At 43.4% G+C, this 14,477-nt stretch overlaps 1 protein-coding gene across 1 annotated transcript; it reads right to left on the bottom strand.

Moving 5' to 3' along the window:
* Nucleotides 1-4,363: 4,363 nt before the first annotated feature.
* On the bottom strand, nucleotides 4,364-11,690 carry LOC129859072 (eukaryotic translation initiation factor 2 subunit 3-like). Its single transcript, XM_055928427.1, has 11 exons — nucleotides 11,582-11,690; nucleotides 10,758-10,821; nucleotides 7,348-7,475; nucleotides 6,961-7,177; nucleotides 6,673-6,831; nucleotides 6,368-6,502; nucleotides 6,166-6,260; nucleotides 5,829-5,973; nucleotides 5,557-5,726; nucleotides 5,182-5,354; nucleotides 4,364-5,084 (listed from the first exon to the last, which is right to left on the bottom strand). Exons 1-11 carry the CDS (start codon nucleotides 11,657-11,659, stop codon nucleotides 5,021-5,023), a joined length of 1,428 nt encoding a protein of 475 aa, XP_055784402.1. The 5' UTR covers nucleotides 11,660-11,690; the 3' UTR covers nucleotides 4,364-5,020.
* Between the last annotated feature and the right edge of the window lie 2,787 nt (nucleotides 11,691-14,477).

Raw genomic sequence — 14,477 nt, 5'->3', positions numbered from 1 at the left:
ATCATCAGTAGGCTAGGAGATCAATATCTGACCCTGGATCAGTAGAGCAAAAACACCATACCTGAGGATCCTTTAGTGCAGCTCAGCAGCTGCCTATATTAAGACAGGTACACAGACAGCACAGATACCATTACCAAATACGCTTTCTGACTAGAAGAGGAGCAAGAATTTTTAATCAAACTGTGTGCCGAATTTAACAGTGAAATCTTAAAAACGCAGTGGCACTTCCACAAAGAAACACAAGTTGCAGGCGTCTTGTCTCTTTTATCATGACAAACAGAACATTCTTCGGCATTTAAAGTTTACAATGCATAACCTACTTTTTTAACCCAGTTTATCTATGTACTCACCTAACCGCGGAACAGCGTCTGTGGCAGGTGTAGCCTATCTCAGTTTTAAGTACCATAGAGCCTGTCCTGTTCAGATCTAGGATCGGCTTGCTTTCACCAACTGCTACCTTTAACCATTGGCTCAAAAAATCTCAGAACTGACCTTAGATTAGCATCTAGGTGCGACTTCTTCGGATATTCGCTCAGGTGTGCCATCCATCCTGGAAGTGTACTATGGAACTGCTTTATTAAATAGGACAGCTGGCAACATAATAAAGACAATACTAAAATCTATTCTCTCATCTAGGTCAAAAGGTCAAACAGAGAAGATTGAATAAGGCTGAGATGTTTGGATTGATCAATGAATATTTTCTTAACATTCATATTACAACTTTATTATTATTATATTACTTATTACTCAAAGACTAGGCTATTAGACTACTCAAAGGAAACCTATGAGGAATTTATGTAGCCTACATTTGTACATAAAGGCCACATATTTACTCTATGTAAATAAAACATTTTTTGAATGGAAATATGTTAGGCCTAATGTACAATAAAGTTACATTCAAAAATCTATCTCTGCATTAAAAGGCCAGATGTCACGCCCTGGCCTTAGTTATCTTTATTTTCTGTAATATTTTGGTTAGGTCAGGGTGTGACAGGGAGGATGTTTGTGTATTTGTCTCGTCTTGGGTGGTTGTATGGTATAGGGGGTTTTGGATAGAGTGTATGGGTTTGTGTTGAGTGTAGGTGTCTAGGTATGTCTATGGTTGCCTGAATGGTTCTCAATCAGAGACAGCTGTCATTCATTGTCTCTGATTGGGAGCCATATTTAAGGCAGCCATAGGCATTAGACAGTTGTGGGTAATTGTCTATGTGTAGTGTTTAGTGTCAGCACTATTTGTTTGAATAGCTTCACGGTCGTCTGTTTGTTGTTTTTGTTCGTTTGTTCGTCTTCAAAATAAAAAGATGTCGTTCTATCTCGCTGCGCCTTGGTCCACTCTGCCTCATTACGACGACCGTGACACCAGAATCTATACTTGTGACAAGGGGAATTGATATATAATTTTAATGTGGTTCCAGAGACAATAAACTGTGCTGGACTTGCACAGAGTCCTTCATTGGTAAGATCCTCAGAGGATGGAGACTACAACCATTAGCAATAAATGGAAATACTCTCTCAGTGAAAGTGTGAATGTGTGTAGTTATCAGTGTCAGATAATGTTTGGGGAAAAGCTGTTGCTCAGCAACACTGCCTTCCTGAAGACAAATAATGTATATGAAATGCTCCAGTCTGACTTTAGACCCCATCATTGTACTGAGACCACACTGATGAAGGTGGTAAAGTACCTTTTAATGGCGTCAGACCAAGGCTTTGTGTCTCTCCTTGTGCTCCTAGACCTGTTTTTGATACCATCGATCACCACATTCTTTATGAGAGGTTGGAAACCCGAATTGGTCTATGCGGACAAGTTATTACCTGGTTTAGATCTTATCTGTCGGATGGTTTGTCCTCTGAAAAATCAATGGTAAGTTTTGGTGTTCCTCAAGGTTCCATTTTAGGACCACTTTTGTTTTCAGTATATATGCTACGTCTTAGCGATGGCTATGCAGATGACACACAGCTGTACATTTAGATTAAACATGGTGAAGTCCCAAAATTGTCTACCCTGAAAGGCTGTGTTTCAGACATAAGGAAGTGGATGGCGGCAAATGTTGTACTTTTAAACTCAGACAAAACAAAGATGCTAGTTCTAGGTCCCAAGAAACAAAGAAACCTGCTGTTTGATCTGAAAATGTATCTCAATTGTTTTACAGTCGTCTCAAATAAAACTGTGAAGGACCTCGGTGTTACTCTGGAGCCTGATCTCTCTTTTGACTAATATGTAAAAAATATTTCAAGAGCAGCTTTTTTCCATTGTCGTAACATTGCAAAAAAATCGGAACCTTTTTGTCTAAAAATGATGCAGAAAAACTAATCTATGCTTTTGCCACTTCGAGATTATACTACTGCAATGCTCTACTCTCCGTCTACCCAGATAAAGCACTAAATACATTTCAGCTAATGCTAAATACGGTTGCTGGAATCATGACTAGAACCCCAAAATTAGAAAATATTACTTCAGGGCTAGCCTCTACACTGGCTTCCTGATTTCATTTTTTTAAATCCTGGCCTCTTCATCTCGTAGAAACTGGTGAAGATTCTCAAACTCCTCCCTAACCTGTCTCTTTGTTTGCTGGGCCTGTGCTCTGGAGACAGTGAGAGGAATGGTAGTTATTATCAGGTAATCCCAGGCATCTACAGTATGTAGAGATCACAAAATTCTTTCCTCACTCAATATCCTTACATTGATGTGTTCCTGCTCTTTGATCAGAGGTTTGTTGAATAATATTTAAACCCTACAGCTTCTCCTGTAAAGGCTTCAGGGCAGTGTGGAATTCCTCCTGGAATGAGAGGTTGTTATCGGAGAAAGAGAGAAAGGGGCGTGGAGGGATAACAATGAAATATTTTTGCAGTGGTGGAAAAAGCACCCAATTGTCATGCTTGTCGTAAAAGTAAAGATACCTTAATAGAAAATTACTCAAGTAAAAGTGAAATATTTATTTATATTCAGCAAATCAGACATCACCATTTTCTTGTTTCTTATATTTACATAGCCAGGGGCACACTACATAGTTTACAAACGAAGCATTTGTATTTAGTGAGTCCGCCAGATCAAAGGCAGTAGGGATGACAAGGAATGACCATTTTCCTGAGTATTCTAAGTATTCAAAATGTGTTAAATTTAACATCTTTAACCAATTGTAACTTATGGCCCTGTGCAGCTTCTTCTATGGGTCTGTTCTTGTGTTTTTTTTAAATTCCGAAACACCACATGCTAGCTGTTTATTCTCCAGACAGAAGAGTTTCAGTTTCTCACTGTGCAGACTGCAGAGCTACTCCGATCCTGTAGGACTTTTTTGGATCGCTTGTTGGACTTATTGGATCTCTTCTCCTACTAACAGGGCATCCTTTCCTTCCTTCTCTCTCCAATGTTCCAGCAGACAGGAGGCTGTGACCACACGGCAGGATGACAGATCCCTGAAGATGTCATGGCACACAAGACAGGAGCGCTCCTCCTTTGGGAGTCAGTTTGGGAGGCTTTTTCTCCTCTGGTGGAAGAGGTTCAGGAGCAGTTTCCTCCTGAGGTTGATGTTTGTCTATCTTCTCACTCGTTACCACCTCCTCTGTAATGGCTGAAATGAAAGGTTTCAGTTTTAATATTGGTAATATGAGCCCAACATTTCACTTTGTCACACCGGTGTATCACAATGTTAACAATGAGTAGAAATACATGGAATTACTAACATAATGCGAGCCATTACCTGTTTGGCTTTCAATTTGTAGTCTTTCAGCAAGACTGTTGAACTTCATATTCCTCTGGATCTCTAGTGAGATCCTTACAGCCCCCTCCAGTCCATAGGCCTCCCCATCGTATCCACAGCCCCCCCCATCGTATCCACAGCCCCCTCCAATCCATAGGCCTCCCCCATCGTATCCACAGCCCCCTCCAACCCATAGGCCTCCCCATCGTATCCACAGCCCCCTCCAACCCATAGGCCTCCCCATTGTATCCTCCCTCCCTGCATTCTCTAGCTGTGCCGTTGTGAGGGGACAAAAATCATCCAGCACGCCCTTTTTCAGGTACTATTGAAATCTCTTTTGTTTCATCCTCCTGCTCGGCCATTGTTAAAAATCTAAGCGCTCCATTGGGTCAGACTGAGCTGAATTTCACCCTAAGTTGAGTTAGCGGGGAAGTTTACAGATAAATCATTAGTGTGCTTATACTGTAGCTGTATTTAGGCTTTACAGAAGCTGTGACTAATCCACAATAGGACAGGATCGTCAAAGATGGAAGCCATTTCACAACCCTCTTTTTATTCTTGCCACAAGACTGCTTCGATTGGACAGAAACATACCTAAATAGAACATTGAATAATAAAGGGGCCAATCACATTCTATAGCATATTAAAAACACACACTTACAGGCTTTTGTTCCAAATGTGCATTTTATTAGATTCCACTGAAAGCAGTTGACAGCAGAACACACACAGCACCATCAACCCTCTGTTCCTCTCCCATCTTTGGCAGGGCTTATTCAGGAGGGAGCAACACTTACTGTACAGCCAGATAGAAATATAACAAGACAGGATTTTCCATCATGTGGAATGATTAGGGACTCGTCATATAAGCTCTATCCATTAAATTTCTATCTGCAGCATTGTGAGTGTTGCCCCCTGTTCAATCAGTCACAGTCCTGCTTTGGGAGACTCATCTTAAAACCCCTGACCAGCTACCTTCCCTTACCCCTCCCTGGACGTATCTCAATACTCTACTGTGGCTTTCTCTCCTCGTCTATTCTCCTTCGTCTGCACTGATCTGAAAACAAGACAGGTAAGCAGTAGATTTCTAATAGAGTAATCTGCTTCCACCTGTCCCAGTTCTTTATTTATCAGTGCAGATGAGAGAAGACAAAGTGATGAAGCCAGTTTAGACTATTGCGATGCAGCCTCCTCCCTTCCCCCTCCTGGGGCAGGTATTCCTCTTTTTCAACCTGAACAGGTGTTGGTGTATGAAAAAGAGTATGTTGGGCATGTCGTCTGGTTGAGAGGGTGTTGCCATGAAGACACACTTCCTGTCTGGTTCCTCAGTCGTCGTCCACCGTGGGGGTGATTGTCACCCCCCTCCTGATCTGGCCCCAGCCAATCAGACTGCAGAGAGGGAAGAGAACCAATGAGACACAATAGTAAGGATAAACAGCCAAACACACAAAATCCAGTGAAATGGAACCCCTCTTCCCTATCGTACCGCCAATGTTTCTCCACACGACGACTGAGCGCAATCTTCTCTCCGACCTCGGTGCAGACAGGGTTGGTCAGGACGATCTTGGCCAAATCAGCCTTCACTGCACTCACTCTTCCGCCTGTAGACAGACTGCCGATGTTCACCATCAACACCTCGTTCTTAGACAGCTTCTGGACCTGAGGGGAGAAACAACACAAAGACAGAAAAAAGACCGCTTGAGTAAAAACAGAAAAGACTCACTGCCTGCCGCCTCTCACTGTGTCTCAGTAATCTAAAGATGCTCCCTCCTCTAAATGTATTACAAAAATCAGTATAGAAAAAATCCAGTCCATTTTCATCTCCACCAGTTCAACACCAAGCCCAGGGTGCAGTCCTGACCTTGGCAGCCTTCTTGTCTCCTTCAGTGCGGACTCCCAGAAGCCTCCTTAACAGGAAGTAGGAGATTTCCAGCTCTGTGAAGATCTCTGGTAGCGCTCCGACCGCTCCCAGCACCTGACCAACCATACGGTCAGCTCTGCACAGGGTCGGGTCAATCTTAGTGCCAACACCTGGATAGGACAGAGAACACACACCCGAGTGTTTATACTCATTATAAAAACACACACCTGACCCACCATACCGTCACAACACACACACACACAGGTTCATACCAATGAGTCCTCCGGGAGCCGCATACTGCAGGTCGTTGTGTTCAGCGAACAGAGAGACGATCTTGGAAAAGATGGGTTTACACATCAGCTTCCCCTCATGGTCCTTAGACACAATGCCTGGACGCACCTCCAACTCCTGTCCCACCTGGAGAGACAGATATAAAAGAGGGAGGGAAGTACAGAGGGAGAGAGAATGAAGAGGAAGAGACAGGAGAGAGAAAAGAGGATGAAAGAATGGCAGAGGTTAATGAAAAGCAGAGAGCTTCATAAGAACAATGTACCATTGAACCACTTGCCCATGATGCTTTGAGGCAAAGGGAAGAAGCAGGTGTCCTACCTTGAGCACGCCTTTTAGTATACTGCCTCCAGCCACGCCTCCTTTCAGGTCATCTACCTCACAACCCGGCTTGTTGACGTCAAATGACCGGATCACTGAAACACGTAAACGCACGCCACATCAACAAAACAGACACACAACACATTATTATAAGCATAACAGAGACAGCTGTGTTCAAGTCATCACGTGTGTCTGTTCTTACCGATGAGTCTGGGTTCTGAGGTGAAGTCTCTGATGGGGACAGGGATCTTCTTGACAATGTATTCACATACCACCTCTATGTTGTACTTCAACTGTGCTGAGATAGGAATGATAGGAGCTCCCTCTGCCACTGTACCTACACACCCCAGGAGAGAGGTTACACACAGATGCAGAAACAGGAGAGAGGTTGCACACACTTCCCTCAGACACACACACAAAAGGGAAGGAGGTTACACACTTAAGGCAGAGGGGTTAAACACAAACACACACAAATCTTTACAAGAGTGAGCTACTCCAGCCACTGACCCTGTACGAAGGCTAGAATCTGTTCGTACTGCTCCTTGGCCTGGCTCTCCTTGACCAGATCGATCTTGTTCTGGAGGATCAGGATGTGTTTGAGCTTCATGATCTCTATGGCAGCCAGGTGCTCAGAGGTCTGGGGCTGGGGACACGACTCGTTACCCGCTGGGCAAGAGGGAGGTGGGTTAAGTTACCGAGAGCTGATCAGGTGATAGGGGAGTGTGATTATTATTCAATCAGTAATGTTAGGAGTAAGATTATTATACAGTATTGATCAGCAGAAGTGCGTCTTACCAATGAGCAGGAGGGCAGCGTCCATGACAGCTGCTCCGTTCAGCATGGTGGCCATCAGAATATCGTGACCGGGACAGTCCACGAAGGACACATGTCTGACCAGTTTGAAGTTGCCCTTGGTTCCAGGGATGTCTGTAGGGAACTCATCAGGAGTACTGGAGCCACACGACCTGTAGCACTCTGGCCTGGGACAGCTGGGGTCATCCAGCTTATACACCTAGAGCAGTAATGGGGAACCACGTCATCTATGCTTTTGGTACTGTTCTATTTACTCCTTCTACCCATGTCACACCCCATCCACGTGTGTTGCTAACAGTTACGGGTGCTCCTAAGTTATGGGTACTCAACCTTTATGTATTGGACCTAAACAGTGCGTTGTTTACTTACCTTGGCGTTAGCGTAACCTAGCTTAATGGTGATGTTCCTCTCCAACTCGTTCTTGAAGCGGACAGTGTGAACCCCTGAGATGGCCTTGACCACCGTAGACTTTCCGTGGGCCACATGACCAATGGTGCCTACAGGGCAGGAGAGAACAGAGGGTGTTACTGGAGGTGCTCAGGCAGTAGAGAAGGGTGTTAGGGGTCAACACTCACAGTATAACATTGCCAATAATTAGCCTTTTAATCCTTATTTTCCCAATGTCAAACCTGCACATTTAATCACAGGCTAAAATTGGGAGATCAGGTAAGGGGCAGACTATATATGGCTGAGGTCCCCAGATCTCATGTTAGACAAGACACCTGTTAGACAAAAACATCCTGTGGCGTAAGGTATTAGCATCAAATAGCCCCCGCAATATGCAACTTCTCAGGGAAGTTATGAACCAATATACACAGGCAGTTTGAAAAAACTAGCGTTTGCTTTCCTAACAGAAATGTGCATCCTGTAGAACAAACTCCAAAGTGTTCTGGGACACTAAAGTCCATGGAAAATAAGAACACCTCCTCCCAGCTGCCCACTGCACTGAGCCTAGGAAACACTATAACCACCAATAAATCTACGATAATTTCAATAAGCATTTTTCTACGGTTGGCCATGCTTTCCACCTGGCTACCCCTACCCCGGCCAACAGCTCTTCACCCCCCACAGCAACTTGCCCAAGCCTCCCCCACTTCTCCGTCACCCAAATCCAGATAGCTGATGTTCTGAAAGAGCTGCAAAATCTGGACCCCCTCTTTCTAAAATGATCCGCCGCAATTGTTGCGACCCCTATTACCAGCCTGTTCAACCTCTCTTTCGTATCGTCTGAGATCCCTAAAGATTGGAAAGCTGCTGCGGTCATCCCCCTCTTAAAAAGGGGGAGACTCTAGACCCAAACTGCTACAGACCTATATCTATCCTATCCTGCCTTTCTAAAGTCTTCAAAAGCAAAGTTAAACAGATCACCGACCATTTTGAATCCCACTGTACCTTCTCCGCTATGCAATCTGGTTTCCGAGCTAGTCATGGGTGCACCTCAGTCACTCTCAAGGTCCTAAACATTATCATAACCGCCATCAATAAAAGACAATACTGTGCGGCCATATTCATTGACCTGGCCAAGACTTGACTCTGTTAATTCACCGCATTCTTATCGCCAGACTCAACAGCCTTGGTTTCTCAAATGACTGCCTCGCCTGGTTCACCAACTACTTCTCAGAGTTCAGTGTGTCAAATCGGAGGGCCTGTTGTCCGGACCTCTGGCAGTCTCTATGGGGGTGCCACAGGGTTCAATTCTCGTGCCGAATCTTTTCTCTGTATACATCAATGATGTCGCTCTTGCTGCTGGTGATTCTCTGATCCACCTCTACACAGACGACACCATTCTGTATACTTCTGGCCCTTCTTTGGACACTGTTAACAAACCTCCAGACGAGCTTCAATGCCATACAACACTCCTTCCGTGGCCTCCAACTGCAAGTAAAACTAAATGCATGCTCTTCAACCGATCGCTGCCTGCACCCGCCCGCCAGACTAGCATCACTACTCTGGATGGTTCTGACTTAGGTATTTGTAGTTGTCCACATATTCTAGGTGTCTGGTTAGACTGTAAACTCTCTTTCCAGACTCACATTAAGCATCTCCAATCCAAAATTAAATCTAGTATCGGCTTCCTATTTCACAACAAAACATCCTTCACTCATGCTGCCAAACATGCCCCCGTAAAACTGAGTATCCTACCGATCCTTGACTTTGGCGATGTCATTTATAAAATAGCCTCCAACACACTACTCAGTAAATGGGATGTAGTCTATCACAGAGCCATCTGTTTTGTCACCAAAGCCCCTCGCTTCATATTCGTCGCCAAACCCACTGGCTCCAGGTCATCTTAGTCTTTGCTAGGTAAAGCCCCTACTTATCTCAGCTCACTGGTCACCATAGCAGCACGCGCTCCAGCAGGTATATTTCACTGGTCACGCCCAAAGCCAACTCCTCCTTTGGCCGTATTTCCTTCCAGTTCTCTGCTGCCAATGACGAACGAATTCCAAAGATCACTGAAGCTGGAGACATATCTCCCTCACTAACTTTAAGCATCAACTGTCAGAGCAGTTTACTGATCATTGCACCTGTAAATAGCCCACGCAACTACCTCATCCCCATACTGTTATTCATTTTTTTGCTCCTTTGCACCCCAGTATCTCTACTTGCACATCTCTCACTCCAGTGTGTCTGTCATTGACTGTACGTTTGTTTATCCACTGTGTAACTCTGTTGTTTTTTGTCGCACTGCTTTGCTTTATCTTGGCCAGATCGCAGTTGTAAATGAGAACTGGCCTACCTGGTTAAATAAAAGGTGAAATAAATAAAAATAAAACACCACTGCTGCTATTAGTGTTGTCACCATACCAGTATCGCAATACTAGAACGTAAGGAAGCAAAGAAAAAACAAAACATGAAGCAAACTTAATTTCTTGAGGAAAACAATCTTAAAGTTGGTAAAAACAGCCTTGTCACATGTTTATTTTCCAAGCTATAGCACATAATATTTTACAAAAGTATCATGACAATGCCTATTTCCCCTCAGGAGACTGAAAATATTTGGCATGAGTCCCCCCAGATCCTCAAAGTTCTACAGCTGCACCATCGAGAGCATCTTGACCGGTTGCATCACCACCTGGTATGGCAACTGCATGGCATTAGACTGTAAGGCGCTACAGAGGGTAGTGAGTATGGCCCAGTACATCACTGGGACCAAGCTTCCTACCATCCAGGACCTCTATACTAGGCGGTGTCAGAGGAAGGCCCAAGAAATTGTCAAAAAGTCACCCAAGTCATAGACTGTTCTCTGCTACCGCACGGCAAGCGGTGCCAGAGCACCAATTCTATGTCCAAAAGGCTCCTTAACAGCTTCTACCAACAAGTCATAAGACTGCTGAACAATTAATCTAATGGCCACCTGAACTATTTGCATTGACCCACCCACCCCCCCCTTTGTTTTTACACTGCTGCTACTTGATGTTTATTATCTATGCATAGTGACTTTACCCCTACCTACATGGACAAATTACCTCTAAGCTGTAGCCTCGCTATTTTTATTTTGTGTTATTTTTTTAATTACACTTTAGTTTATATTGTAAATATTTTTTAAACTCTTTTTTTCTTAAAACTGCATTGTTGGTTAAGGGCTTGTAAACATTTCACGGTTAAGGTCTACTAGACCTGTTGCATTCGGCACATGTGACAAATAACATTTGATTTGATTTAAATGACCATAGAGTGGAGTCCGCTTAGTGTTTTCTTTTTTGACAAGGAAATTCTGGTATCACGATACTGGTATCATGACAACACTAGCTGCTATAGGGGACTGGTTCACTCACCAATGTTGATGGTGGCCTGTCTGCTGATGATCTCTTGGGAGAGAGGGGTCAGGATGGACACATCCTGTTGAGAAAACACACAGGTCAATTAATTAATTAAGGCATGGTACTTAATCTGGAGTGGGCTAAATAACAATGAGAGATGTAGCCATGAGGATTAAGGAATAGATGATTCATTTTGTGAGCTATGACATTGTGAAGCAGACAGAGACCCGCCTGTATTATAACCTGGAAAGGGTCATCTATTCTGCATTAGTAAACGGGACCTGGCAAAGGCTGCGAGTTTAGCCTACGTGACGACGTACTCTGTTGATGTGACCATCAGGCGCAGATTGTACAATGGTAACATTCACAGCAATAATATCGACTAATTTTACAGCTAAACATAGTTGAATTACAGCGTATCTGAAGAGTTTTTTAAAACAAGTGTTGATTATAGGTCGTTCATACAAATGAATGGGCTGTTGTTCAGATGTGTTGCTGCGACATTTCCTGTGCAGTCAGGGAAGATGATGTACTGAACAGCTGTTATAATTCCAGACAAATGCACATAAACAACGACAAATAGACCTGTAGGTCTAGAAAGCTAATGTTTCTGTATTTGCAAGAGGAAACTGTCTTTACTCATTAGGTGGGGCTGAATATGGACAATCCCCACGCTGACAACCAAGCTAACGTTAGGTAGTTACCGTTAGCATGTGCCGGTAGAACAGCCACTTTCCCTGTGCCCGCAACAACATAATGATTCATATTTTTTTCGATTACTTTTAGGGAACCAAACCATCACTATCCTTATCATCACTGTTGAAAAGATAAACACTCACCAGAGAATTTAAATCTTGTTTGGAAAGATGAGGCTGACCCAGCGTTATTCCAGACTCGTCACCCGCCATCTTGAACATAAAAGGAATTTCAGTATGCTGCGGAGATTGCTTGAATGATTTAATACACCGAATTCTACGCAGTAAGAGTTTTCTATTGTATTATCACTAGTAAAACTTTGCAGTTGTCAAAAATCTGCTGTTTTATCATGTATCCTCTTGAATTTTACGATAGAAATGTATTATTTCGTTCTTTGATGAATGAATAAAAAGAAGGGTCCTACAGGGGATGATGCAATATTCTAATTCACGCGCAATTCAATGTCCCTCTTTACACAATAGCCACTGTTGCGGTTGACAGCTACTGTGAATAACTGTATACAATTAATTCCGTTTCATCATTGTGCTTTTGTTTGATTTATTCCTCCATCACAAAATAAAATAGAAAGAACTTCAGATACCTGGGTCCGTCCTTTCTTGACGACGTCATTCATAATGTGTCCATTTGTAGTTTTTTCATAGGGTCCGCCCTGGTACAATTATAAATTCTCTCGCTCGCTTTGCCAAGCCATAGTTTCTCATTCTCCGTATCCCTTCAATCCTTCACCTGCATATAGGGAAAGGCTAAATATTTTTAACATCTTCATCCCCTCTAGACCATTATATTTGGCTCTAGCTGTCAGTGGGACTGTACTTATGAGTATGTGAGGGATTATTTATTTAAAAAAAATATATATATTTCACCTTTATTGAACCAGGTAGGCCAGTTGAGAACAAGTTCTCATTTACAACTGCGACCTGGCCAAGATAAAGCAAAGCAGTGCGACAAAAAACAACAACACATAGTTACACAGTGGATAAACAAAAGTACAGTCAATAACACAATAGAAAAATATATATACAGTGTATGCAAATAGAGTAAGGAGGTAAGGCAATACATAGGCCAATAGTAGCGAAGTAATTACAATTTAGCACATTAACACTGCAATGATAGATGTGCAGATGATGATGTGCAAGTAGAAATGTTGGTGTGCAAAAAAAGTTAATAAAAACAATATGGGGATGAGGTAGGTAGTTGGATGGGCTATGTACAGCTGCAGCGATCGGTAAGCTGATGCTTAAAGTTAGTGAGGGAGATATAAGTCTCCAACTTCAGCGATTTTTGCAATTCATTCCAGTCATTGGCAGCAGAGAACTGGAATGAAAGGCGGCATTGGCTATGGGGATGACCAGCGAGGTATACCTGCTGGAGCACGTGCTACGGGGTGGGTGTTGTTATGGTGACCAGTGAACTGTGATAAGGCGGAGCTTTACCTAGCATAGACTTGTAGATGACCTGGAGCCAGTGGGTCTGGCAACGAATATGATGCGAGGGCCAGCCGACGAGAGCATACAGGTCGCAGTGGTGGGTGGTTTATTTTTTATTTTTCCTTTATTTAACTAGGCAAGTCAGTTAAGAACAAATTCTTATTTTCAATGACGGCCTAGGAACAGTGGGTTAACTGCCTTGTTCAGGGGTAGAACGACAGATTTGTACCTTGTCAGCTCGGGGAATCAAACTTGCAACCTTCCGGTAACTAGTCCAACGCTCTAACCACTAGGATACGCTGGGGCTTTGGTGACAAAACGGATGGCACTGTGATAGACTGCATTCAGAGTGCTGAGTAGAGTGTTGGAGGCTATTGTGTAAATGACATCGCCGAAGTCGAGGATCGGTAGGATAGTCCGTTTTACGAGGGTATGTTTGGCAGCATGAGTGAAGGAGGCTTTGTTGCGAAATAGGAAGCCGATTCTAGATGTAATTTTGGATTGGAGATGCTTAATATGAGTCTGGAAAGAGAGTTTATAGTCTAGCCAGACACCTAGATATTTGTAGTTGTCCACATATTCTAAGTCAGAACCATCCAGAGTAGTGATGCTAGAGTAGTGATGCTAGTCGGGTGTGCGGGTGCGGGCAGCGATCGATTGAAGAGCATGCATTTAGTTTTACTAGCGTTTAAGAGCAGTTGGAGGCCATGGAAGGAGTGTTGTATAAAAGGTAGATAGATATGACCCTTTTCACACTATCATGCCGATCCAAACTATACTGGCTAGGTTTATTTTGTATTTTTACATTTTCCTTTCCACCATATATCTATAACAAACTAATATATAGTATATCCTTGTTTCCATCATCGGCGATCGATGCATATGCATGACCAGGCCAGAACAATAGGTTACAGCTCTGCTCAGTAGTGTAAAGTTTTCAATTTTGTTCCCCACCTGTAAATGTATGTGGGGGAAAGATTCATAAACACTGCCCTATTGTAGACAAGAATGTCTACCATGCAGTGATTCAATTGGCTTTATTGTTATTGTAATGACCTGACTAGGTCATAAAGGAACAATTGTCCAGACAGAGGATTTGAATTTACGAATTTACGGTTTATTAACCCAACTTCACACAGGCTACTGTTTGGCCGTAGCCCACGCCAAATAAATGAAGGATACCCTATAAAACAACTGTGACCTTCTCTTGTGAAGCCCAGATGTAAGAGAGAGAACAATGGCTAAACCTGGTCTTAACTTCCAATGCTCCATCCCCCTGCCCCAACCGCCCTCCATGCCACTACGCCAACCACCAGGATGCCCGGCATCAGAACATTCCAGGCATTCCCGTGTTGGCAGATAGCAGGTTGATTGGCATGTTGGAACCCGCGAACACTGGGTACTGGTAAGTACAACATAACCAACTAATAGTCTAACACATAACACAGCTGTCTGTATGGGTCGCTACATTATTATGGAAGATGGGGTTTGAGCATGCTACTTGCTATTGCCTGTGCCAAGAGGCTTCTGAACCTAGATTAATGATTGCACTCTTTCCAAGTTTCATGTTTTTTAATCTCATGTGCACACG

The sequence above is a fragment of the Salvelinus fontinalis genome, chromosome 7 (genome assembly GCF_029448725.1).
Source record: "Salvelinus fontinalis isolate EN_2023a chromosome 7, ASM2944872v1, whole genome shotgun sequence".
NCBI lineage: Eukaryota > Metazoa > Chordata > Actinopteri > Salmoniformes > Salmonidae > Salvelinus > Salvelinus fontinalis.
Note: the sequence above shows the minus strand (reverse complement) of the source record. Positions and strands in the feature narration are given on the sequence as shown.

Bases quoted from the DNA above. Each gene is read 5' to 3' on its own strand.
- LOC129859072 (XM_055928427.1), bottom strand. From the start codon at position 11,659: ATGTTCAAGATGGCGGGTGACGAGTCTGGAATAACGCTGGGTCAGCCT. The intron at 5,355-5,556 runs GTCAGGACTGCA...TTCTCCCCTCAG, and splicing joins GAGACAAGAAGGCTGCCAAG to GTCCAGAAGCTGTCTAAGAA. The intron at 5,085-5,181 runs GTACGATAGGGA...CCCTCTCTGCAG, and splicing joins CGTGTGGAGAAACATTGGCG to TCTGATTGGCTGGGGCCAGA.